The 25,443-nt window shown below is 45.9% G+C and overlaps 1 protein-coding gene and 1 long non-coding RNA gene across 2 annotated transcripts; one reads left to right on the top strand and one right to left on the bottom strand.

Annotated features, from left to right (window-relative positions):
• Nucleotides 1-572: 572 nt before the first annotated feature.
• LOC142839860 (uncharacterized) lies at nt 573-19,411 on the top strand. The gene is made up of 3 exons (XR_012908846.1): nt 573-766; nt 16,503-16,725; nt 18,277-19,411. It is a non-coding gene; the product is annotated as an uncharacterized LOC142839860 (long non-coding RNA).
• Nucleotides 19,412-24,609: 5,198 nt separating this feature from the next.
• On the bottom strand, nt 24,610-25,164 carry LOC142839744 (RING-box protein 2). Its single transcript, XM_075956024.1, has one exon. The coding sequence runs from the start codon at nt 25,152-25,154 to the stop codon at nt 24,813-24,815; it is 342 nt and encodes a 113-aa protein (XP_075812139.1). The 5' UTR covers nt 25,155-25,164; the 3' UTR covers nt 24,610-24,812.
• Between the last annotated feature and the right edge of the window lie 279 nt (nt 25,165-25,443).

Here is a 25,443-nt window from a genome sequence, read left to right on the forward strand (position 1 = left end):
AGCCAGCCGTTTTCTCATAGCAAACGCTGGGCCAGCCAGGGCTACAGAGTAAGGCCTTACCTCACAAAACCAAAACCCAACAAACAAAAGGTGCTTGAAAAGAAAAAAAAAATGAAAAAACAAACCGTGACTCCATATCAGGAAGGCAAGAGCCATAAGAACAGGATTAGGAAGGCTAATTCTATTCTGTATAGCTCTCTTGAAGCTTGCTTGAAATACATTGTCTACTTTGAAAAAATGCATTGTATGTTTAAAAACAAAAAGAATCCAGGTTAAGCCTGATGACACAGACCTGTAATCCTAGCACCTAGGAGGAGGCAGCAACAGGAAGTTTGTCCGAGCAAACCTGCGCGCACATGTGTGTGTGTGTTTCTGTATATAGAAAGAAATACGTTAGATTGGAATTATTATAGCTCTTCCCAAATGGTTGAAGGGAAACGTCCATCTATGGCCCACAAGTGTTTCCCTTGGACCTGGGAATGTCACTTAATCGTTCTGTTTCTAAATCTGGCCACACAGGCTGGAGCTTTTTATAAAACACAGATTGGTCCTCACATGCAAGCATTCTGAAGAGCAGCTTACAAAACTTCCTGCCAACAACAGGGCAAGCTGCTAAATCTGCAGAGTGAGAGGGGAGCCTACTCTCTGGCTTGGGTATCCTCGCTGGAGAATAGCTGACCCTACGGTCCCACAGGATGTCGTGAAGACGAAATACAACGAAGAAGAAGATACGCAAGTCAAGAAGGGACCGTGCTGGCTTTTCAAGGTAACGTAAGAATGCCGGTTGGCCAAACAAGCCTGCCAGACACTACCAGGGTTTTGACTAGATTCCTTGGGTCCCCGCTTCCTCTTGCTACGTGCCTATCCCTCAGTGTCTGCACATCAGTGCCAATCTAACCAGCCAGCCCTCTGGTTAAGAGAGCCACTTGCAGGCACTGGAGAGCCCTGAGCCACAGGTGTTGAGATTAAGGAGGGTGGGGGAGCTCACGCCCCACCCCTGCCCTGGACCTGCAGACAAGTCAGTCCAGAGCTGGGACTGAGTGGAGAAGGAAGCTTCCACACAGGCGCCCTTGACTTCTCCTTTACCACCTCCACAATTCCCTCCCGGGATCCTTTTAGATTTAAGGACATCACTGAGCTGAGCATCATTTGGCCACAAATTTTCATCTAGACACATTTCTGCAAATATCATCTTCCTCAGCTGTAGAGGTTGTTCAATGTCTGTTCAATGTCTGTGTGTTCATGAAAGTAAAGCCTGCCGATTCTTCTTTTGGGATCTCACGTCTTTCCTCAGATTAGGGTTTGTTGTTGTTGTTGTTTTAAGTGTATAATCTACGTACAGGAAAGGCCAACTTTTAGTACACAGCTCAACAGATTCTACATATACACACCCATGCAATCAACCCCCAGATCTAGATCTAAAAAACTTCCAGCACCTGAGGGCTCTCCATGGCTCCTCCCAGTCAGCAGAAGCCACTCCTTAGCAACTAAGATTCCATCACTGTGGACGAGTTGAGCCTGTTAGGTCCTTAGAAGCACAAGCATCCTTTGTGTTCTCTGTCCTTCAGTAAGCATTATGTCTGGAAAAATTTCCACTCTTCTACATTACATGGACTTTTTCCCTCTGCCTTCTTTCCTCCCTTCTCTCCCTTCCTTCCTCTTTCTTTCTTTTCCTTTTTTGAGAATTTACAGTAATGCTCCCGCCTCAGCCTTCCACATGTATGTTTTTTTTTCATTGTTTAAATACTGTAAGGTTTGTATACCCATTCTATCGTCAACGGAAACTGGGGTTCTGTGTAATTTGAAGTCATTATGAACGAAGCAGACAGGAATACCCTTTACCTGCTGTTGCCAGGGACAAATGCTCATTTCTGGCTGTATGCTGAGGACTGGAATTGTGAGGTCCAGGTTAAATGGCTACCCAGCTGCCACTGTTGCTAATGCAAACACGCTCTTTGTTTTGTTCATATACATACCTACTTAGTTATCTACATTTTTAGTTACCGCTATCCTTTGTCCTCAAGTTTTATTGTAGTATAATTTTACATATAAATTACACCTTATTAAGGTAAATTTTCTTTTTTTTTTTTTGATTTTCGAGACAGGGTTTCTCTGTAGTATTTTTGGTGCCTGGCACTAGCTCTTGTAGACCAGGCTGGACTCGAACTCACAAAGATCCTCCTGCCTCTGCCTCCCGAGTGCTGGGATTAAAGGCGTGCGCCACCACCGCACGGTTTATGGTAAAGTTTTAATAACTTTGACTAGGATTCCAGTAGCACAATAAATCCCACAATCAGAATAACGAACACCACCACCACCCTAATTATCTTCCACGTTCCCAGAAACCTCGGCATTGTTTATACAATCATGTATGACCATCTCCCCTTTTATCTGTCCCCCTTTTAAAATTTTCCCATTTATTCCTTCAGATGAACTCAGAATGCCTCTGCAAGTCAGAATAGACAAAACACACGAACCAAAAGACAGATCAGCCTAGGAGGGATTGAGTCACGCACAGCATGGCACAAAGCAAGCCACCATCCTCTCTGATACCACAATTAGAATGATGGGGCCTGTATAAGAAACAGTGCAAATGACGAAAAAAATCTACAACAAAGGCTTAAAATTGGCCACACCCTTCTAAACATGTCACCTGCAGTAACTTCCTCAACTCTCCCTACAGTCCTCTGGAGTAGTTTTCCCTCTCCCGGTTTCATAGCCGCAGAAACCAAAGCCCGGAGAAATTTGTAAGTTTCCAGCCCTGAGTCCTGCCCGAGCCATGCGCTGGTGGCTACTGTGCTCCCTCCTGCCTCTGCCTCCCAGCCAAGGGTGGTGCGCCTCAAAGAGCCTTCCCTCAAGGATACAGCCCTGCTACCTTTATTACATCCATTCATCTTCGCTAGGCTTTCAGTTAGCTATACAATTCCTCCTTTGTGCCAAGCACGTTTTTAGTTTAAGTTAGCCACTCACATTTGATGCCCTTTGGTACCATCGAAGGGTGCATCTTTTTCCCTTGGTGCTCCTCAGTGGTCCCTAGGGGAGGGAGCCAGAGCTATAAACCCATTCACAGTGTGTAACTAAACCCACTGCATCAGGACCAATTAACAGGTCCACAAAGAGCAGCTTGAAGCAAGGTAACCCTGCCCTGCTTTATTGCTGATTGGAATGAGGGGATTGACAATGAGGAAAAACAGGCTGGCATTTCTCACCATTGTCAGAGAATGAAGCATAGAAAAGAAGTCAGACACTTCCAAAACACGTGCTATACCAGTCCCCAAATTTTATTCTTAAACTTTTCATTCTTGCTACTTTGAAATCTTATCTGTAGCTTAAATTGACTAAGGGATAATTTTAACATCTTCTCACTGGTTAAAGAACTCTGCAGTGAGCAAATAGCTCTTCACCTCTAGATGTTCACAAATGAATCAGGGGAAAGAAGCTTCATGTTTGTTTTGAATTTAATTTCTCTTCAGTGGATAAATATTGCTCCCGTTTAGGGGTGGGAACTCTCGAGCAGTATGTCGAAATGTTTTGACTTGCGTGCCGTAGATATAACTAAAAGTGAGCGTTTCGGTTCTTCGGAGAACATTTTACTGTCAGTAAGAATCTACAAATTAGGGTTGGGGCTGGAGAGATGGCTCAGAGGTTAAGAGCACTGGCTGCTCTTCCAGGGGTCCTGAGTTCAATTCCCAGCAACCACCTGGCGGCTCACAACCTTCTATAATGAGATCTGGTGTCCTCTTCTGCTGTGCAGGCAGACACGCATGCAGAACACTATATACAAAATAAATAAATCTTAAAAAAAAAGGTTCTTTAGAAGAGCAGGGAAAAAGTAAATAATAAAAAAAGAATCTACTATGTCCCTAGATGTCCCTGGAACAATGATTAATCTGCTACCAGTTGGGACAATGACCAGTTGGGACAATGGGAAGGGAGGTGGCATTCAAGGTTTAAGAATAAGACAGCCTAAGGAAGGTCAAACAAGGGGCTGTTTGCCAAAGGTGTTGGCTGTGGAGGAGCCCCAAGGAGTGGCGGTGTACACGAGAATCAATGTCAATGAATCACAGGGAAGGCTGCTGGGACAGAAATAGCCCTGTGGATAAGGCCATGGTAGGAGGACTCCCAGAAGGCAGTCGGATCCAGAGCAGTCAGCTCTGGATCCGGCATACTAAATCTAATACACACTCAAAGTCTAAACAGCCAGGAAAAAAAATAAATAAAAGGTACTTTCCAATACTCACTCAACAACATGTTTCTTGACAGTAATTTGATTAAACACAAGAAAAAAAAGTGTTACTCGAGATTTTAGGGTATAAATAACAAAAGTATAAGCAATAACAGAAAAAGAAAGCGTATTTGGTCATCACTGGGAACTCTAGGAACCCTTCTGGGCCTAGGGCAGATGAAGAACTATTATTGCCTGTTACGTCCAGGCTTCTCCTGTGGAGACGGTCATGAAGAGAGCGCTCAGAGTCCATGTCCCATTCCTTTCCCTGCAGAACAAGGGTGGTAACCCGGGTCTGTAGCTGTTACTGTTGCTGACGGGGTAAGTGGGGGCTCAGAGCTCGGCTCACCCAACCATGAATCACAGCTGGAAGTAAGCTACTCTGCTAGGGCATCTGGGAAGGTAACTGGCATATGGCATCGTTCAGCTTGTCCAGGGCAGCGTCCCCACTGCCCACCTTCCAGGTGGCTCTCCTACCTTGTCCTCTGCTGTTGAGCACCCGCTTCAGAGATTCCAGCCGTACCAGTAGATGGCCGTCAACCACATACACTAGCCAGAAGTAGAGACCTGTTTTGAGAAGCAACCCCAAAGTGTGAGCTTCTTAGTTGCTCTGTAGTTTGATGAAACGAAGTCTTGGATTTTAAATTCCAAAAGTTCATCACCAAGCTAGCTATGGTGGTTCATGCCTCCCTATAAGCCTAGTCCTTGGGAAGCTGAAGCAAAGAAACTGCCGTGAGTTCAAGGCCAGCCTAGGCTAGGCAGAAAAACTCTGCTTTAACAAAGCCAGTCAGCAATAGTGGCAGCAGGGTACCTTCTACTACTTCCATTTCTCAGCAACGTTCCCGTCTCTAAATCTCTTTCTAACAACGATTTACCGCATCTGGGAGATCTAAACTTATGAAGCTCTGGAAGGTTATGGGGGAAAACGGTCTCTTTTATGACAGTTCTTCCAAATCTCATGGGGACTTTTTTTTCACTGGTTCAGCTGGCTCTGCCTTTGTCCTTAGGGAGAACTGGAGCACCTGATCTGTTGTGTTTCCGATGCCTTGACAACCCCTGCTGCCAGGAGTGAGTCAGTCTCACCTGAGCTACGCGGCATAATAACGATGGGGGGAGGGGCCATATCTGTGTGCAGAACGGACAGACGGTAGAAAGGCTTCACCAAATGTTTGCGTCTTCACGTCAGCAATTACCAAGCTTGACTACACATTATAACCGTCCCGGGAGCACAAGGCCTAAGACAATTAATTCACAAGCTCTTGGCCATGGAGACCCAGGAATAGGCTGGGTTACAGAAGCAGGGTGTGGCTAAGGTACACCCAAGGTTGTCAGTGATTGCCTTCAAGACAATAGTATTTCTCAGGCCAGTTAAAAGATGACGTTTGTCTTGTTCTGGGATCACTTTTTAACTTGTTGCTCAAATCAGAAGCCTGGGAAGATAAAGTAGCTAAAACATAGCTTTTGAATCTTTCTGAGTTCTTTCATAGAAATAGAAGACCCAAAGCAGGCGAGGGGAAATCCATGAATGGCACACAGAACCAAACCGGGCACAAAATCCACCCACAAACCACAAAATAAAAATAAATGCTCGCAACCCATAATGTCTATGCAGTCGGTTCAAAAGGGAAGTCAGCGGGTGGCTGAAAGATGCGAGACAGAGCAGATGCTTCCCAACTTCTGATGGGCTGTCTCACAGTGATTTTGTCGTGAATTGAAACAGAAGTCAATCAAATACATTAAGGCATGGAATTTAGCCAATCCACAGTGAACCTCTGCGGCTCCGTGGCTGACGGTGAGCAGTCAGTTAGGAACTCCCATACTCAGCATCAATACACAGTATTGGCCAACAGATCGCCGAGCTCAAAATTCAAATCTGAAAGCTGAGGGCTTTGCTTGATTGTCAAAGGGCTGGCGTAGCATATACAAAACCCAGCCCAACTTAGATCAAGCTGGTGGCACAAGCCCGCAATCCCAGCACCAAGGAGGCAGAGGCAGGAGGCTTAGAAGCTCAAGGTCACTATTGGCTAAGTGAGTTCGAGGCCATCTTGGGTGCATGAAACCTTGTCTCAAGAAGGAAAATAATCAAAATTCAAAGCCTTCTTTCTGCTGAGTGAATACTACTCTCCCACCATCACAGATGAAAATGGTGTACACGTGACCTAAACTGGGAGCTGTCTGTAATGAATTAGTACTCTTTGAGAGCACAGCCCTGGCCAGATAGGTTCTTGACGCTAGACGCAAACTAAGCTGGTGTCAAACTTTTCTGTGAATTTTCACAGATTTCTTGCTATTTGATATTTTCCACAGCGATCATAGATTACTAGAACATAAACATGTAATTGCGTATAATAACATGTGCATTGTGTATGAACATACATGTTGCACAGGGGTGTCTCCAATAGTAGAAAACAGATCCGTGAAGCCTGAGTGTGAGTGTGGGCGCCTGGGCCTCCTGAAGGTCATGCAGGTAGGACCCATTAGGACGTCACGAAGGTCAAACCATCTGCAGTGCAGATTCCACACCTTGTGAAGCCAACCGGGAAATCCAGCGGGGAAAGGGGAGCTTACGCAGAAAGTCCGTATGAAAACAAGGAGGTGACACCCCACCATGGACAACAGGCTAGAGACGTCATCTGATCCAGATGCCATAATGTCACTGAGCAGGACAGCTGTGGTCAATGGCTGGAGGCTGCCAAAATGTTTGGATTGGTTGTTTCTATCAAGCTAAAATATAAACCAAGCATCAGGAGAATGAGCAAAGAAACGAGGGAAGTTGATGTAGAACCTTGTGTATCTAAGCACCGTGGCACTGGACTAACTCTGCTGAAGAAGGGTGCTCTAACAAGCCTCTGTTACAGGGTGTCTGTCTGTCCTCTAATCCAGACAAGACTGACACCCATCATGAGCGTCTCACCCTCTTTCTTAGTGATCCTTACCTTCTTCCTCAAAACAACGTATCAGAATGCTGCTGTGTCTCAAGGCCCTTGAAGGACAGGAGGACAGTCATAGAAGACCTCAGGGTGACAGTTGTCAGAAACCACAGAACCGATCACCACTTTCATCATGGAAATCAATGAGAATGAGTCTGCGTTGAACTGGTAACCCGTGTGATTCCCTCAGGCTGCATCCCCAAGCAAATATTACCTCGAAACCTCAGGTTCCCTGTCTGTAAAACAGGCTTGCTAACTGTATTCACCATTGGGGATGGTGGCTGCCTCCTGTAATTCAGAGTTTGGCCGGCTGAGGCAAGAGGGTGCCACGAGTTCAAGGTCAATCTGATCCAGGTCAATCTGAGCTACAAACTGAGAGCCAGGGCTACAGAGCAAAATCCTACCCCTCAAACCAGGCAATAATAGTGATGATGATGATGATGATGACGATGATGATTTTATCCACGGTGTAATAACGAAATCACAGTGCGTAGGACAACGCCAACAAAATGCTAACTGATGACAGCAGTGTCTTTACTAGTGACACAGGGCAGACACCAAATCTCTAGTATGAAGGAGAAAATGCCACAGAACATGGCTAATCTAAAAGTTCCAGGCTTAGCAAAACTGATTTCACCGCCTAAGGGCTTCCCTTGCGGTGCTCATGTTATTATACCATGTTACTGTGGATCGAACACATACGGTTAGCAATGAGAAATGTTGTCACCTTAAGCATTTATCTTTCGTTGCACTTTATCGCGCTGTTGGGCACAGAGGACTTTGAACCTCCAAAAGACTTGGGCAAGGCAGCTGAAATGCAGAGCCAGCAGAGATGCCTGCCCAGCCTGGTAGGTGGGAGCGGCCCGTGAGATCACAGAGGGACCAGCTCGTTACAGAAAGTCCCCCACACACACCTCCTTCGTGCATTTTGAGCCACCTAGGCCCCCTTTATCTGGGGGGAAAAAAACAGTTCTCCGTGTTAATCAGCAGCCACAGCAAACACCTGTTTTTCTGTGTGTGGCTTCAGATGACTTGGTATGAGTAACTTCTAGGGAGTTGATTACATCAACAGATTGGCTCAGGTCTTATGCAGACTTAGAATCTATTTTGCCTGGTGGAGGTTTTACTGTGGGCCATCTTTCCAATCTTTTTTTTTTTTTTTTTTTTGTTTTGTCTACAAGCTGTTGGCTCTGGGAAGTATTTACATTTTAATTAGGAGCACTCAACTCCCTTCTACTCCGTCAAGCCGGCTTATTTTCTTCCTACCGGCAGCTTTGGAGGAAGCAGCTTAGGGTGCCTTGCCTCGCCAAGCCACTGAACCAAAGCAGAAGGCCCCGCAGAAACAGGAAACCATGTCCTCATTTACCAGATCTGCTTCTTGTCGGGGTTTATCATAGGGACTCTGAAATGAGCTGCTTTCTGGAGCAAGCAAGCCGTTACCTGTCTCTCTTCTCTGGGTGAAGCTACATTTTAATACAGCACAGATACACAGCGTTCACTCAACGTCTCTGGGAAGGAAGTTTGTTTTCTGTGCGTCTTTTCAGATAAGCCTATCCTCTTAATCGTCCATCCTTCGTATTTACGAAGCTATACTATTAAACGTTATTCAACCTCATCCCGCTTCTAAATCAGACAGCTCTCACCACGCATGCGCCCTTGGACTATGCGCTGCCACCCACAAGGGCTACGGATCTGAAGGACTGCTGTCCCCAGCGTTGCCCCTTGCGCTCCAGTTTCTGGCTTTCTGTCTTTCTGTTCCTTTCTCTGCTCCTCACTTGCGGTTTCTAATCCGTCTCATTTGCTAATCACCTAAGTGTGTTTCCTAGAACGAGGGGGCTAGCCCCGCCTGTTCCTAGAACTTGGTGACTGGCGGAACACTTGACAGGAGAACATCACAAACTTAGGGCGGACTTGCTACTAGCCAGCGTGCGGCTAGCTACAGACGACTCATGAGAGCTTCAGTACAGGAATTTATTGTCTCCCAGCTCTAATTTCTCCCCCATGGTCGACTTCATTCTCCAGCTGGTGGCAATATGACTTGGTGGCCAGAGACGCACCAAGATACCTCAGACTTTCCAACAACGGAGGGATGGCAGCAACTGCTGTGCCTCTCTCGGGATAAAGCAACTGTTTCCCAGCTGGCTGCCCACCTCAAGAACCACAGTTGCCCTCTCTTAAACTCACCGCCGGGCCTCTGGCTCAGGATCTAGAATTCCTGGAACCAGCTCAGGCCGAAGTGGAACGCCCTTGGGAAAAGAGGCGCTACAGGCACTGAAGTGAGCCAGAGCACTTCCTGGGAATGGGCTGCTCTGCCATCGACGTCTAAAAATAGCGTTCCGGGCTGGAAACCGTCTCTGCAAGCGGCTCAGATTTGGAGCAGATCCCTTAGAGAAATGTCAAGGATTGTTTGAGACAAAACCGATCGGCTACCAAGGACATTCTAGTTGGCATGAACAAGGAGCCGGGGACAAAGTTTGGTGTGGATCCTATGTGACTTTTGTGGCATCCAAATTAGACAAGAGACCAAACTGCACAGAGCATTAGAAGATCTTCAAAATACGGTGGTGATCATGGCTGTGGATTTTTATGCTAAGCCGGAATCCTTCCAACGCTTGCAGGCAATTGGGTCAAGTGAATGGCCCCTCCACTGGTGGAGTCTTCTTACAGCACATTAAAAAGATGTTTCAACTGAAGACAGCTTGTGCTGGAGAGGATGTGGGGAAAGGGGGATATTCCTGCATTGCTGGTGGGAGCGCAAGCTGGTACAGCCCCTTTGGAAATCAGTATGGCAATTTCTCAGAAAATTAGGAAACAACCTTCCTCAAGACCCAGCAATACCACATTTGGGTATATATACAAAGGAGGCTCAGTCATGCCACAAGGACATGTGTTCAACTATGTTCATAGCAGCATTGTTTGTCATAGCCAGAACTTGGAAACAACCTAAATGCCCCTCGACTGAAGAATGGATAAGGAAAATGTGGTACATTAACACAATGGAGTACTACACAGCAGAAAAAAATGACAGCTTGAAATTTGCAAGCAAATGAATGGAGCTAGAAAACATCATTTTGAGGGAGGTAACCTAGACCCAGAAAGACAATTATCACATGTACTCACTCATACGTGGCTTTTAGACATACAGCAAAGAAAACCAGCCTACAAATCACAATTGCAGAGAACTTAGACAACAATGAGGACCCTAAGAGAGACTTACATAGATCTAATATACATGGGAAGTAGAAAAGGACAAGATCTCCTGAGTAAATTGGGAGCATGGGGACCTTGGGAGAGGGTTTAAGTGGAGGGGAGAGGCAGGGAGGGGAGCGGAGAAAAATGTAGAGCTCAATAACAGTTTCTGTTCTACAGTTACATCTGGGTTTGGGTCTCAGGTTAGTTCAAAGTGGAAAAAGTCACAAGACACACCCTAAAATATTCTTTTAAATTTCGTTTGGAAAGAAGTCTTTTCCCCAAATTAGGACGAGTCAAACTACTATACATAGTACTGTCCCACCTGCCTCCTTCCCCCACCACCTGAAGAGAGATGCAGTCGGGGCAGAAATGAGAACTAGAGTTCAGATGGCAGCCATACCCAAGGAGTCTAAAGGCAACTGGGTTGTCCCAAAGTTAAGAAGAAACACACTGTTCCAAGAACATCACTGCTTGCATTCTGAAAGCACTCACTAAGAGGAAGAGGCAAAAGATTTCCTGAACTTGAGTCTCAGAGAAACTTCTTTGTATGTTTTCTCAACATGACAGACAGAGTGTCAGTCGAACTTGCTGATGCAGGCCTCTAACCACTGGAATGGGGAATGCTGAGGCAGGAGGATATCTGCTTAGAAGCCTGCCGAGACTAAAGAGCAAATTCAAGACCAGCCTGCTCAACTTAGTAAGACTCTGTCTCAAAATGAAAGGTTGAAACAAGAGCCCGGGTTTAGGTCAGCAGGACAGCATCGGCTGATTCGTGGGCACCCCGGAGGCTCAGTCAGCAAAACTGGGGTAAAGGTGATGGAACATTTGCCAGACTCAACAAGCTATTAGCTACAAACAAAACAGTGTCCCTTAGAAGCATCCTGAATGCAGGGCCCTGGATGGACAACCAAGAAAAGGAAATCCTTCACACTTAAGCCATTTGAGACATAAGGCATATGCTTTAGACAATTTTTCTCTTTAAAATAAAAAGCCTAATAATAGGTAGAAAATATTAACTTATCTGCCACGTCAGGGAAGCTTTTTGGAAAAAAAATATTCATGACAGGGACAGGATGGAGCAATAGGCCAGCCGTTCACAGTCAGTCAAAGCTGAAAAAACTGGACTCAAGCTTGGGAAAGTTTAAAGAAACCAGAGCAGCCTGAGGCGCCCTGGGAGCAGAAACTCCGCCCCAGAGGGCCACAGCTCCCTGCCTCTCAGCCTGGAGCTTCAGTTTTATCTGATTCAAGCACTCAGGGACAGAGGTAAACCCTCTAAGAAGGAACCCAAAAGTCACTCAAACAGACTTAGCTGAGCTCCCTGTAAGGAGAAAGACGATCCCCTGGTCCTCCTTTCCCCGGCTCAATTCTATTCTGAAGAGCCTCTGAGCAGCCTCAGGGGTCCGACTCCCACTTGAGACCCACGGTATCCTCCTGTCTTTTACCCCACTTGTCTGTCTTTATTTCCTCTTTAGTGTGAAGGAGGTTTCTATGAGAAATCCATCACCTGAATCATTTAGCTACCTCATTCCACTGAAGACTTTAAAAGAGAACCAACCCTTCTACTAGAGTAGAGACGGAAGGGATATAAGCATACAAACATCCACCTTTCCTGTGACAAACCTAGACGTTGGAGCGAAGCCATGATGAGGACGGGTTCCCTGGCTTGGCTTGGCCACCCCTCTCTCTTCATCCTCTTTCTTATTTTTATTTTTTGATTTTTCGAGACAGGGTTTCTCTGTAGCTTTGGTTCCTGTCCTGGAACTAGCTCTTGTACACCAGGCTGGCCTCGAACTCACAGAAATCCACCTGTCTCTGCCTCCCGAGTGCTGGGATTAAAGGCGTACGCCACCACCGCCCGGCTCATCTTCTTTCTTCTGCCTCAAGATGCAGACATGCGAGATTTCTCCTTCCACTCAGTTCTCAATTCTCTGCTGCTGCCCACGCGAAGGCCTCTCTCCCTCCTGCCCCTCTACCTGCAGCATGGAGACTCAGCCCTCAATCAGCTCCCCCAAAACGTAGTCCTGCTCCCTTTGAGAGTGACTGGGATGCTGCTGCAGGGGAGGGAGACCAGAAATCTTACAAGCCGTCACTGCTGGATCATGATGTGGAACACACTGAGAAGGAGGTAGAGAATCCATGGGTCTTATGCCAGCATCCTCATTTATTGCCACCGTCGAGATTACAGTCTAGCACACGCAAGTACCACTCAAGCGAGGTGGCTTCCCAGGCATGCACCCCATGATAAAGGAGCAATTGTCTTCATCTCTTCAGCTTGAGATAGGCCGACCATCTGAATGGAATACAGTTCCCAGGCATGCACCATTCCCTTGAAGACCCTGTTGCTACATCAAGGGGAACAAGGTGGCCACAGGGCACTGCTCAATGGATGCGCCAGGGTTTTCCCAGAAAACTTCAGGGGGCCTGTCAGTGTGCCTTTGCATTTATTGAACCTAAATACTGTCTCATCCAACAGCATAGCTAGCCGACTGCCTTGTCGGCTAATTAGGGGGAAAGATGTGACCGCAGGACAAGTGGCCCCTTTGGGGTTTGTAAACCAGGGTCTGCAGCTAACTTTCTCTGTTCAGTTTTTCACTTTGTTTTGTAAAAGGCTTTGTGAAGATGTAACTAGCATAGCCAATTTCAAACATCTGGTTTAGCGATTTCCGGGAGATTTATAGTTCTCCAAAATTTGCCTTCTGTCACCCCCAAAAGAATCCTGGGTCCTTTTACACTCAATCCCTATTCCTGCCCCAGCTCCCAGTCACTATTATGCTGTCTGTCTTGTTTAGATTGGTCTCTCCAGGAAATGTCATAGAAATTGGGTTATATAATGCGCAGAGCTCGGGTGTCTACTTTTTTTTTTTGTTAGCGTAAGGTACCAAGGCTCTTTGACATTGTCACATGCAGTGGTACTTCTTTGTTTTTGGATGCTGTAGAGTATTCGTTGTAGGACTAAATCACATTATTTTCATTCACGGATTGACTGACATTGGATTACTAACCCTTAAGGGATATTATGAATGCACCTTCTATGCTATGCCTTTATGTTTGTTTTTAGAAACCTATGTCGTCATGACACTTGGGTAGATACCTAGGAGTAGATGCACTAGATCATATGTAACATATGACGTAATGACACTTGGGTAGGTATCTAGGAATAGACTCACCAGGTCCTATGTAACATATGTCATCATTACACTTGAGTAGATACCTAGGAGCAGATTCACCAGGTCATATGTAAAATTTATGCTTAACTTGAAGGAGTTGCCAAGTAGTTTCCAAAACAGATGTACCATTTTACATCCTAACCAGCATTTTCTGATGTTTCTACATTTTTCACCAACAAATGCTGTCATCTATATTTTTTTTAAATATAGGCTTTTTAGTGGTTTGGTTTGGGGTGGATTGTGAGTAAAAGCCAGTTATTAGGTAGCTAGCTAGTTAGTGGTTGACTGGCTGGTTTTGAGGTGGATTTTCCACTTATATTAGACTGAGATGGAGCTCATGACCCCTTCCTCTGGCTTCTGAATGCTGGGATTCTAGGAAAGCACCAGCTTTGGCGTTTGCTTCAAAACTCAAGTTTTCCCCAAGCTTCAACTCCTATAAGCATACGCTCCTATGCACACAATTTGCTTTGTAACTGGTTAAGGCTTAGGAGGCCATCGTCATTCGGAGGAGACACAGGAAGAAGATGGTCGTAGTATAGAAGATGCTCGCTGTTGTCTCAAGGAAAAGCAAGGCCAGGTGCCACCATCATCCAATCCCTGTCCCTATGGCAGGCAAACTGCTTCCTGTCTACTTCATTTGAACTGGGGATTAGTTCGGCTTGCTTGTGCAACAGTGAATATGTCTACCTGTAGAGGAAAAGGGAATTTCTCCACTGCTACAGAAGCAAGATTTAGCAGGGCAAATGTTTTTGACTCTCTGTTATCAATGAAAAACACTGCGTGAGAGAATAAAACACAATCTCAGCCTTTATGTAAATGCTCAGTTAGACCTGTTCATTTCGGTGTTTGGAGGAGCGTGTTGGGGTTAGGGCTTCAATATATAATTTTGGATGGGGGAAATGGGGTGGGGGGAAAATGAGGTGGAATGGTTTTATTGCCTCATAGATGAAAATTACTGAGTCACAAATGACGTGTGTGTTTGTGTTTGTTTGTATGTATGTGTGTGTGTGAATGAAGTTGGCAAATGCGTGAAAAAATTAAATTGAGGTTACTAATTATGACCTCTATGGCAGCCAAAACTTCTAACTGCTGTCATCGTTGTGGCCCTTTAGGAAACTAAACAGATCCTTTTGTGACTCGTTACCCATGGCTTTGATGTCATTTCCAGATCTGCCAACATCTTATGCAGTTAAGCGCCGGCAGGCGGCAAGCTGGAGAGAGGAACGCTTTTGTGGATCTATTCTATAGGCTTGAGCAGGTGGAGACAGCATCCAAGTCATGCGCCTATCTCACAGAATGCTCCCTGGCCCTGAGCAGTGAACTGGAGATGTGTAGGGGCCCTCTGAGTGTGTTCAGGAAGCAGGAGGCAGCTATGGTCATCAGTGCCCATCTCGGAAGTCCGTGTAGCCTATAACCAGCAAACAGGAGGTACCAGGCCGTCCTTCTCACCAGCGCCCCAGAAACATGCACCATCGCAGCCCAGCGTGGGCCATACGTTCTGCAGCAAGGCATTCTTGTTTTTTTTTTCTTTCTTTGAGCATTGGAATATTCTGAGAATTACCTTGGAAGACAGCTGTAAGAAACACTACAAAAGCCAGGTGGTGGTGGCGCACGCCTTTAATCCCAGCATTTGGGAGGCAGAGGCAGGAGGATCTCTGTGAATTCGAGGGCAGCCTGATATAGACAGAGAAACCCTGTCTCAAACAAAAAGAAGGGAAGGAAGGAAGGAAGGAAGGAAGGAAGGAAGGAAGGAAGGAAGGAAGGAAGGGAGGAAGGAAGGAAGGAAAAGAAAGGAAGGAAGGAAGGAAGGAAGGAAGGAAGGAAGGAAAAGAATAAAAGAAACACCATTAAAAAAAAACCTCAAATGGTTTAACAAGTCAAAAAAAAGTACAGGTACAGTTAGACTTTTCTGTGAAAATGATGGTCATGGAGTACCCTCAGATTTGATACCACAGCTCACATTTATGGGAGGAGGCAACCAAGGGGAATTACGTTCACAATCTTTAAGATAAATAAAACAGTTTCCCAAATCGTGACGATTAATTTGAGACCGAGTTGGTCAGAGGCCAATCACAAACCAGGAGGCTGCTCAGAGGAAGGCGGACTGCGCACACAGTCTGCTCAGGTCCAGGCCTCTCTCCCAGGAAAGACCCAGGCTGACACCATGTCTCAGGCTCTCAGTGTGCCTGAACAGGAAGGAACGCTCAAACAGGGTTAGGAAGATGGTGGTGTGTTTTAAAGCTTCCCACTAACTGTCACTATTTTTGCCCATATGCACACAGCATACAATGGTCCCCACTGCACTAACCATAAAAGATTACAGAAGCAACTGGAATATTAGCTCACGCTTATGACAGGTGGTATGACTTAAATTAAATGTCTTGAAGAACACCTGAGGACGGCTAGACAGTTCCAGGGTCTATGCGCTCGATGTAGTTCCTCCTCTGGTAACTACACCTCAATGCAAGAAGCAACATGACAGGAAAGCCCCAGCCCTCTGATCGGGACCATAGGAAAGTCCTCCTAATTTCCAGGGAGAACCCGTGAGCGCTTATCCAGAAGAGCTGGGGAATTCTGGCTGGGTAAAGATTACTCAGGATGTCTCTCCTTCAAATGCCAAGACAAATTTACCCACGTATTAAGTGGCAAAAATCTCTATAGCCTTCTGCTCTCAGGTTTCTAGAAAGACCTACTGAGGAGTGCTGTGCTCTCATCCCAGGGCAGTATGGTCCAGAGCTCTTAAGATCCTTCCACCAGCCCCTGGTGCTCAAGTCCCTTGTCCCCAGCAATGTGGCTTTCTTCTGATCTGTAGGAGCTCCCGGTAATCGGCTCAGCAGATTGTTTAGACCAGATGAGACCCGTTCAGGATGGTCTGCCCATCACACTCAGCTTGTTTTAAGGGTTGTAAGGAACAACCTGCAAAGAGAGGGGGTTGCAACACTCAGCCATGGAGAGGCTCTGTAATTTACCTCCACATCTGTATTTCAGGCTCTGGCAGTATACAGTCTGCTGTGGCTCAAATTTGACAGCGACGAGGAGCTGGTGTACTAACATCATCAGGAGCTGAATTTTGTCTCTCCCTCCCCTCGTGATAGAACTGTATTTGGATTCGGGTCTCCAAGCAAACAAGAGTAGACTCCAGTGTCATAAGCAGAGATGCACATGCAGGCATGCACAAAATGAAGACCACGTGAAAATGGGAAGAAGAGAGGTATCTATAAGCCAAGGAACACATTGATCTTGAGATTCCAGCCTCCAGAATCATGAGAAAATATCTCGCTATCATTTTCTTCTATGGCCCTGACAGGCTAAAACCCTATCCAGGCAGCCTTCCTTCACAGAGTAGTGTCCTGATACTGTCTCCTGACAGAGATGTGACAGCCGGTCCTATGCTATGGGTTCCCCACACCGAGCTGCCTCTTAGGCTAACGTTTTTATTTCACCTGAAGGGAATTATTGCTAACATTACAGGTCTCCAGGCACCGCATATCAAGTCCCTGAAGGAAAAGGAAGAGGTCCTTGATTGTGGTGCAAAAGAAAATGGACTTTGAAGTGTTTGGGGTAACTGTTGATACCAGGAGGAAGAGAAGGAAGAGGAGGAAGAGATGGAGGAGGAGGAGGAAGAAATGGAGGAGGAGGAGGAGGAGGAGGAGGAGGAAGAGGGAGAGGAAGAGTGAGGAAGAGGAGGAAGAAAAGGAAGCATTAGGTAGAAGGAGAAAAAGGAGGAGGAAGGAGGAAGAGTGAGGAAGAGGAGGAGAGAGGAAGCATTAGGAGGAAGGAGGAGAAAGAGGAGGAGGAGGGATGAAGGTGGAGGAAGGAGGAAGAAGAAGGTATAGAAAAAGAAAGGAAAAGAAGGAAGGATGAAGGAAGGAAAAAGTAAGAAAGAAAGGGAGAGAGAAAAGGAAAAGATACAAACTAGGCTTGTTAATGGTTTTTCAAATGATGATTTTCTTAAAATCGTAAGGCAGCCAGGCATGGTGGCACACACCTCTAACCTCAGCAGACCCATGGTGGCACACACCTCTAACCTCAGCATGGTGGCTATGAGTTAGGGGGCAGCCTGCTCTGCTTAGCACTCAGCAAGTTCCAGGACAGCCAGCACTAAATAGACAGATCCTGTTAAAGAAAAAAAAAGTGAAGTAAGGGGCTGGCCAGGTGACACAACACAACGAACCCCCACAAGTAGTTTCCTGACCTTTATACCAACATACAAAGAAGTCACTATAAAGCATTTAAAGTTTAAGCCATTACTGTGCCTTCAGATGAAAACGATAGCGGTAGATAGGTGTGTGCATGGGATTCTGAGCTGTTACTAAAGTACTGAAGAAGGTATGTTAAGGAAGTCCTTACTCAGGATAAAGAAAACGCACTGAATCTTTGTAGTGAAGCATATTCTCCTTCCTTCCAAATATTGATCAGGCTAACACATCTATGCATGCTTGTATACAGACAGACAGACACACACACACTCACACACACACACACACACACACACACACACACACACACACACAGGAAGCCCAATTGTATCAGCAGATTGCTGGTTAGATGGTTGCTGGCAGGAAATTCCTACTCGTGAGCTAATTCCAGAAAGAGTTGAGTCCCTCCCCACTGGGGCCAGCCCTCCTGGAATAGAACTCCTTCACAGATGCAAAGCCAGGAGACTTCAGATATATGGGTGGAGCAGTAGACACGCAGGACTGGGAAATTCTGAGGTTTTTGTATGTCCTCACAAAAACTGTGTTCTTTACTTCCTTCCTAGGTCCAGGTCTGTCCTGCCTTCTCAGAAGTGCTGGCAATTCCTAAAGACACACCAACAGTAAAAGCATTTCTTTACCTGCTCCTCAGTGTTAACACAGAAAACACTTAGACCCACTCCGAGGCCTTTGCAAACAGAATTGTCTGCTGCTTGAAAAACACCATGCCCAGCAGGTGTGCTAAGACAGGACCCACCTGGCTCCTGGACCCTTCTCCCTGGGCCCAGAAACATCCCTTGTGGACTGAATCCCAAATGGGCCAGCAAGTCCAAACACAGCCCCGTCAAGCCCTTGGGCCATGAGTGACTGACTCACTAACTCCAGACCCGAGAACCTGTGAGGAGGCTGGGCAGGCCAAGGTGCTCACCAAATTCCAGAAAACCTGACAGACTGGAAAGGCAATCCCGGTGGCGCAGGACCAGGTGTCCATAAATTGACCACTTAATCTCACCTGATTTTACCCTGCTGGTGAACAGACTAGCCAGGCCTTTAGCCACATATCTCCCCTGCCCTGAGCTCTAATTAAAGCTGGCCGAGAGCTTTATAATTTGCCCAGATAACCATGCCGGTGATGCTGAAGTGTTGGCTCATTCACAGGGCTCCTGCGAGTTCTTTATTGCATTGTTTCAGGTTGAGAAAGATGAATCAGACCATAATTGGCTTTGGGATTCCGTCTTGGCTGTTTGTGGGTCGGGAATCCTGGCCCCTGGTATGCCCTTTCCCTCCAGTGAACCATACGCACGCGCGTACTTCGGGCCAACACCCTTCCCTCTCCTGCCTGTGCTAAGCACAGGAAGGGGGTGTTATTGAACAGTCCAGGAGGGTGGGGGTTCTGGGTGTCCTCCATCAGCGTTGACCACTCACGTCTAGTCTTGATTCCTAAGATTTTTTTGTTTCTGATTCAAGGACCTACAAGTGCTACAATAAAATAACCAACTTGGGGCTCAAGATTTAACTTTGCGATCCATTTCACCTACAGCCTCTGTGATACACACACTCACCACGCACAGAAACCCAGACAACATACCATTGCTTGCTTGTTATCTGTTGCAGAAGCCATTTGGGGGTGAGATTAGCAGGGTCAGACCTCAAACTTAAGCCAAGATTGTTTTTATTTTTATTTTTTTTTAAATATTTATTTTTATTTATTATGTATACAATATTCTGTCTGTGTGTATGTCTGCAGGCCAGAAGAGGGCACCAGACCTCATTACAGATGGTTGTGAGCCACCATGTGGTTGCCGGGAATTGAACTCAGAACCTTTGGAAAAGCAGGCAATGCTCTTAACCACTGAGCCATCTCTCCAGCCCCCAAGATTGTTTTTAATTGTTTTTTATTGAGCTCTACATTTTTCTCTGCTCCCTTCCCTGTCTCTTCACTTCCCCCTTCCACCCTCCCCCAAGGTCTCCATGTTCCCAATTTACTCAGGAGATCTAGTCTTTTTCTACTTCCCATGTATATTAGATCTATGTAAGTCTCTCTTAGGGTCCTCATTGTTGTCTAAGTGCTCTGTGATTGTGATTTGTAGGCTGGTTTTCTTTGCTTTATGTTTAAAAACCACTTTATGAGTGAGTACATGTGATAATTGTCTTTCTGTGTCTTGGTTACCTCCCTCAAAATGATGTTTTCTAGCTCCATCTATTTTCCTGCAAAATTCAAGATGTTGTTATTTTTTTCTGCTTGCAGTATTCCATTGTGTAAATGTGCCACATTTTCCTTATCCATTCTTCAGTCGAGGGGCATTTAGGTTGTTCCCAGGTCTAAGCCAAGATTTTAATGAACTCAAAATCTTTGGATCTGGAGAATATTTAAGAGTTCGTGTTTCTACATGGGCCATGAAGTCTTTTTAAAGCACGCCATTGTATAGCCAGGCCCCTGTGCCTGGAACCTCATGACAGCAGGTAGATTTATTCACTCTGAAACTAAGGAAATATCAATGTCAAGTCCACGCTTAATTTTGGGTCTCTCAATTCTACTTCTTTGGTAAAGAAAGTCTCCAAGACCTGTAATCTTCTGGCCCTGAGAAAGCTGAGACAGGAACAATGAAATGATTCAAAGGAGCAGGGAGGAACGCTTCCACGCTGACCTATCTGCCTGTCCACAAGATTGCTCAAGCAGTCAGCAGCGTGCTTTTGATAACATCCATGTGTTTCCGAGATTGTGAATAGAACGTTCCACAGGACTTTCTGAAAGTGCCCCATTTAAACTGAAAACTAATTGCTCTTTAGCCCTGAACACTTAGCTAGGCCAATCCCTCTTCGTGGCAGCCTCCACATCTTTTTCCGATTATTTTCTACTCCTACTTGGCCTTCAGACATCACCTCATGGCTTGTCACCCCGTCGTGCTGACATCCAATCCTCTACAGGGCTGTCACATCCTCCCTGTGCAGGCCACTTGTCTCCCTGTCATTTTACACATATTATTTGCATATTTTTCTTACCCTCTACCTTTCCCACTAACCGGAAGGTACACGAAGCTCACGTGACACCCGATCCTTAGCTCAGCCCTGCAGCCGCAGGTTTGGCACAGAGCCTAGCCCGCACACGGTACACACACTCAGCATGCGCCTGTAGACAGAATCAGTTATGAACCTGCAAGGAAAGCTCAGCTACACACAAAGTCAACGAGAACTGATATTGATAAAGTACATTCTCTGATAATTATTGCTACTCAACAGTAAAATAGGCTATCTTAGAACGTAAACAATCGCCATCCAAAGTATATTTTCCACTACTGGGCACGGTGAATAGGAAAATTTTTTATAGTTTCTTAGTTGAACTAAGATCAAGTAGAAAGTCTTGTAAGTCTGCAGTCATGGAAGCATTTTCGTGCCTGGCACTGATGACGACCTATATAGCTGATGATATGGCGTAGCTTAAACACGGGAGACTTTAAGAAGAGCCGATCGGTTTCAGTGGCACCTTTATGTGCAAAATGGGTGCAACCAACACACAAGAGAATGAACAAGCAAGAAAATGACAACACAGCGAGGGATCCAAACAGGACCCGCCGTCTCGACAAGCAGGGAAAAGAACGAGCAGAGAGCCGGGCTATGGTGGCGCATGCCTTTAATCCCAGCACTCGGGAGGCAGAGGCAGGCGGATCTCTGTGAGTTCGAGGCCAGCCTGGTCTACAAGAGCTAGTTCCAGGACAGGCTCCAAAGCCACAGAGAAACCCTGTCTCGAAAAACCAAAAAAAAAAAAAAAGAAGAAGAAGAAGAACGAGCAGAGTTATAAGACACTGAGATAGCTGGGATCTGCATCCTTGAGTGTCAGAGAAGAGGGGGTGCTGAGAGAGACAGCGCCCTGGAAATGGAGTGTGGTCCCCCCAAGTCTTTGCCTAGGTGCTAATATATAGAAGAAAGCACTTAAAAGTCAGTATGCAGAAAAGCGATACTCGTGTAAAATTAGGAAGATTGCATGATCCTTTCAGACAGAGTGGGGAAACGCCCTGGAAAGAACTTTGCAGACCAGGCAGTGGCAAATGCCAGCTAATGGACCAAGCCTGTTCACAAGCTGTGGAGGTTTGAATAAGAATGTCCCCCATGGGCTCATATATCTTTTTTTAAATATTTATTTATTTATTTATTTATTTATTTATTTATTTATTATGTATACAATATTCTGTCTGCAGGCCAGAAGAGGGCACCAGACCTCATGACAGATGGTTGTGAGCCACCATGTGGTTTCTGGGAATTGAACTCAGGACCTTTGGAAGAACAAGCAATGCTCTTAACCGCTGAGCCATCTCTCCAGCCCCAGGCTCATATATCTTAATGCTTAGTGACCAGATAGTGGCACTATTTGAAAAGGATTAGGAGGTGTGGCCTTTGAGGAAGCGTCCCTGGAGGTGGGCTTTGAGGTTTTGAAAACTGGCGCTAGCTCCAGTCTCTCGTTCTCCCTAAGGAAAAGGATATTGCTCTCAGTTACTGATCCAGTGCCTGCCTATGTGTCTCCATGCTCTCCACCATGGCGATAACAAGTGGAACCTCGGAAACTGTAAGCAAGCCCCCAGTTCCTTTCTTTCATAAGAACTGCCTTGGTCAGAGCATCTCTTCACAACCATAGAACAGTAAGACACGGCTGGGGAAGGTATGGATATTTTTCAAAGGATTGCAAAACAAAGAAATATATGAAAGCAAGTAATCTCCTGAGCCTGAAACACCATTTCTATTTCAAAACAATAAATAAATAAAACTTTGCAATCCCTCAAGTAGCCTCCTTAAACTTATACGTTTAGTGCCGAGGATAAAGAACCTGATGTGTAAGGTCTTCCCTGAACCCAAACCTGCAGGTGCTCATCGAGAAGACCCTGGTAGTCTCGCAGCACAGCTCACAAGGAAAGAGGACTTTGGTTTGATTTAATAAAAGTCCACAAAACTTGGTGTCCTGAGACATAATATTCACATCAATAATTCAATTAAAAATTGCCAGGTCTAGAAGAGGAAAACACTCCTGTATATGTCATCGGCTGCTGTGTAACAAACTGCTCCCTCCAAAGGGAACATTTCTTTCCTTGTGTGATCCTGTGAGGCAGGAATTCTTGCAGAACACAGCGGAGAATGTTCCTCTGGACTTTGTACCCTTTAATGTCTAAGCTGGAAGACGAAGGGTAGGGGTGAGAATTATCCACCCCTACACTTATTCCTTTATCTTTTGGCAGTAGGTACTGGCTAAGCAAAGCACCATTGTGAACACAGCCTTGGTTGACAGCATCTGTTTGTTTATTCCTTGCACGTGTCCAGGAGTAGTGGAGCTACGATTGACTGGTACCAGGAATATCACCCTTGGGTGCTAAGGATTGATGCTTTTGTTGGTACACCTAGAGCAATGGAGCTGCGCCTCAGCAGTTGGTCAGGCTGTTTTGCACAAATACTGTGATTAACGATCCATACCAGGTTCAGCCTTGGGGTTTCAAGCTTCAGCTGCTTAGAAAGTTGTGCTATTGTGACGTGACCAGCACGTCAAAAGCCTTGAACGCAGAGGTTCCGACGTGCGTCTGGACACACACTCCTATTGATTGCTGCCAGAGAGGATGCACAGGACTCGTATCCTCTGACGAAGACTCCAGAACCTGTGCTGAGCGCTGTGCGCTCTGTCAGTCCAGGGAAAATGTCTTACCGATGGCTTTATCTGCAGTCCGGTCACAATATAGTCTCTATGGCTGTGATAACCCGTTGAGTCTGGTATTTTCAGGCAACCACTGAGTCTTGGGGTTCTCAAAACACCATGAAAATCCAAAGAAAGCCAGATGGGGTTTGGGGAGATCCTCAGCAGCTGAGAGACCTCAACTCTTGCAGAGGACCCAGGTTTGATTCCCAGTGCCCACACGGGACCTCACAGCCATCTGCAACTCCAGTTCCAAGAGATCCGATGCCTTCTTCTGGCCTCTAAGAACACCAAGTACCCATGTGGCATACACTCATGCAGGCCAACACTCATTGACCAAAAGTAAAAATAAAGGCTAGATGTACAAGCTGTTCACTGTTCTCTAACATATTAACTGAAATTTAGTTGGGTGTGTCTGATCAGGAGGCTACGTCACTAGCAAGGTGTTAGCCTTTGCTGGGCCTAACGATCTACACCCAAGCCTGCTTACACAGTGGAGGTTTTAGTTTCTCTTCCATAGGACGGCTCATGGCATAACTTCCCTGGGAGAAAATGATGAGAGACAGAAGAGGGAAAGGGAGGGGGCATGACAGAAGCTTGTTCAGCTAGAAGTTAAGGCTATTAACTTTGCCACATTTTGTCACACAGACCAACTTTGGCATAATATAGGCAAGGACAATTAAGAATGTGGATACAAGGAGACAGAGGTCATTAGAGACGGGCTATTAAACTAGAATACCCATGTTAACACAAGAGTAAGCAGATTCCCTAGGAAGGATTGCGATAGCAGAGAAAGAGGTCTATTAACTGCAGACGGGTTAGTCACTGAGAAACTAAGACAGTCAGGTAGAACGGCCGTTTTATTCCAGTTCTCAGAGGCAAAAAGCCAAAAGGTCTTCTTCATGTGTGTTTACAACAGGTTGTTTTCTGTCATGAGTATTTAGCACGCATGTCCACGTCAACCTATGCACAAATGTCAGAGGAATTAAAGAAAAGGTGTTGGGGGGTTAGCAAACAGACAATTCTGCTTTGAGCAAAAGCGTACTGGGAGAAATTGCGAACACGTTAAGAAACAGCGTGAAGACGTCAAGAATTCGGGCTCAGCAAACAGGAAGCCATAACCACAAACTAGAGCCTCAGCGGGGCTGCAGAAGGTGATGTCTGCGTGACCTCTAGTTGTCCTAATTCGCCAGGAGCATCTGACCTAGAATTCTTTTTTTTTTTTTAGGAAAGGCCATTTTAATAAATTATCTTAATTGTACAGATTTTCTCAAAATTAAACATGCTAAACCATGCCCTGGATGAATCTCAAGACTGCACACCACTCTTTCTATCTGAAGACTTAATCCACTGGAGTGTCTAGTCTTTGTCCAGTAACTTGACAGCAAGGTCATCCAGGTCGCCAACCTCGCCAGAGTCTTCTGCCACCTCTCACTTGCCAATTCTTTGAACCACCCAGTCCTGCTGGCAGAGAGGGCAGCGATTGTTCTGTTTCACCCACAGGGACATGCAGCAGTTGTGAAAGGAATGATTACATTCTCCCCAGACCACAACACAGTCCTCTTGTTTGTTTTCAGCTTGACATCTAAGACAGGCATCCATCACCTGGACCCTGCAGATGGCGCAGGTGTCGCACTCAACGTCCCAGCTCCACATGGCTACCGCGTTCCACTTCTTGAGAGAGAACATCTTGTCGCCCCCCGGCCTGGAGCCTGCAGTCCCGGAGTGCGAGGACAACACGCACGGTTCCTCGCCGTCCTCCACGTCGGCCATGGCGGCGGCGCAGAACCCTGACCTAGAATTCTAGGTGACATCGCCGGTGAGGTGGGAAGACGATGCTGGGAAGCCATCAAACATGCTGCATGCATTGGGATGAGAGACTGTTGGCTTAACACTGTTAGAGATTAAGGTACTGTCATGGTACTGGGCCCAAGAGACAGTACAGGGGCAAATTAATACTTTAAAGGTTTTTTTGTTTGTTTGGTCTTTTGTTTTGTTGGTTTTTTTAGTTTGTTTTTTTGGATGATTGGTTGGTTTTTTTAATTTTGTTTTGTTTGGTTTG

The sequence above is a fragment of the Microtus pennsylvanicus genome, chromosome 22 (genome assembly GCF_037038515.1).
Source record: "Microtus pennsylvanicus isolate mMicPen1 chromosome 22, mMicPen1.hap1, whole genome shotgun sequence".
Classification (NCBI taxonomy): Eukaryota; Metazoa; Chordata; class Mammalia; order Rodentia; family Cricetidae; genus Microtus; species Microtus pennsylvanicus.

Coding starts and splice junctions, on each gene's coding strand:
- LOC142839744 (XM_075956024.1), bottom strand. CDS start 25,154: ATGGCCGACGTGGAGGACGGCGAGGAACCGTGCGTGTTGTCCTCGCAC.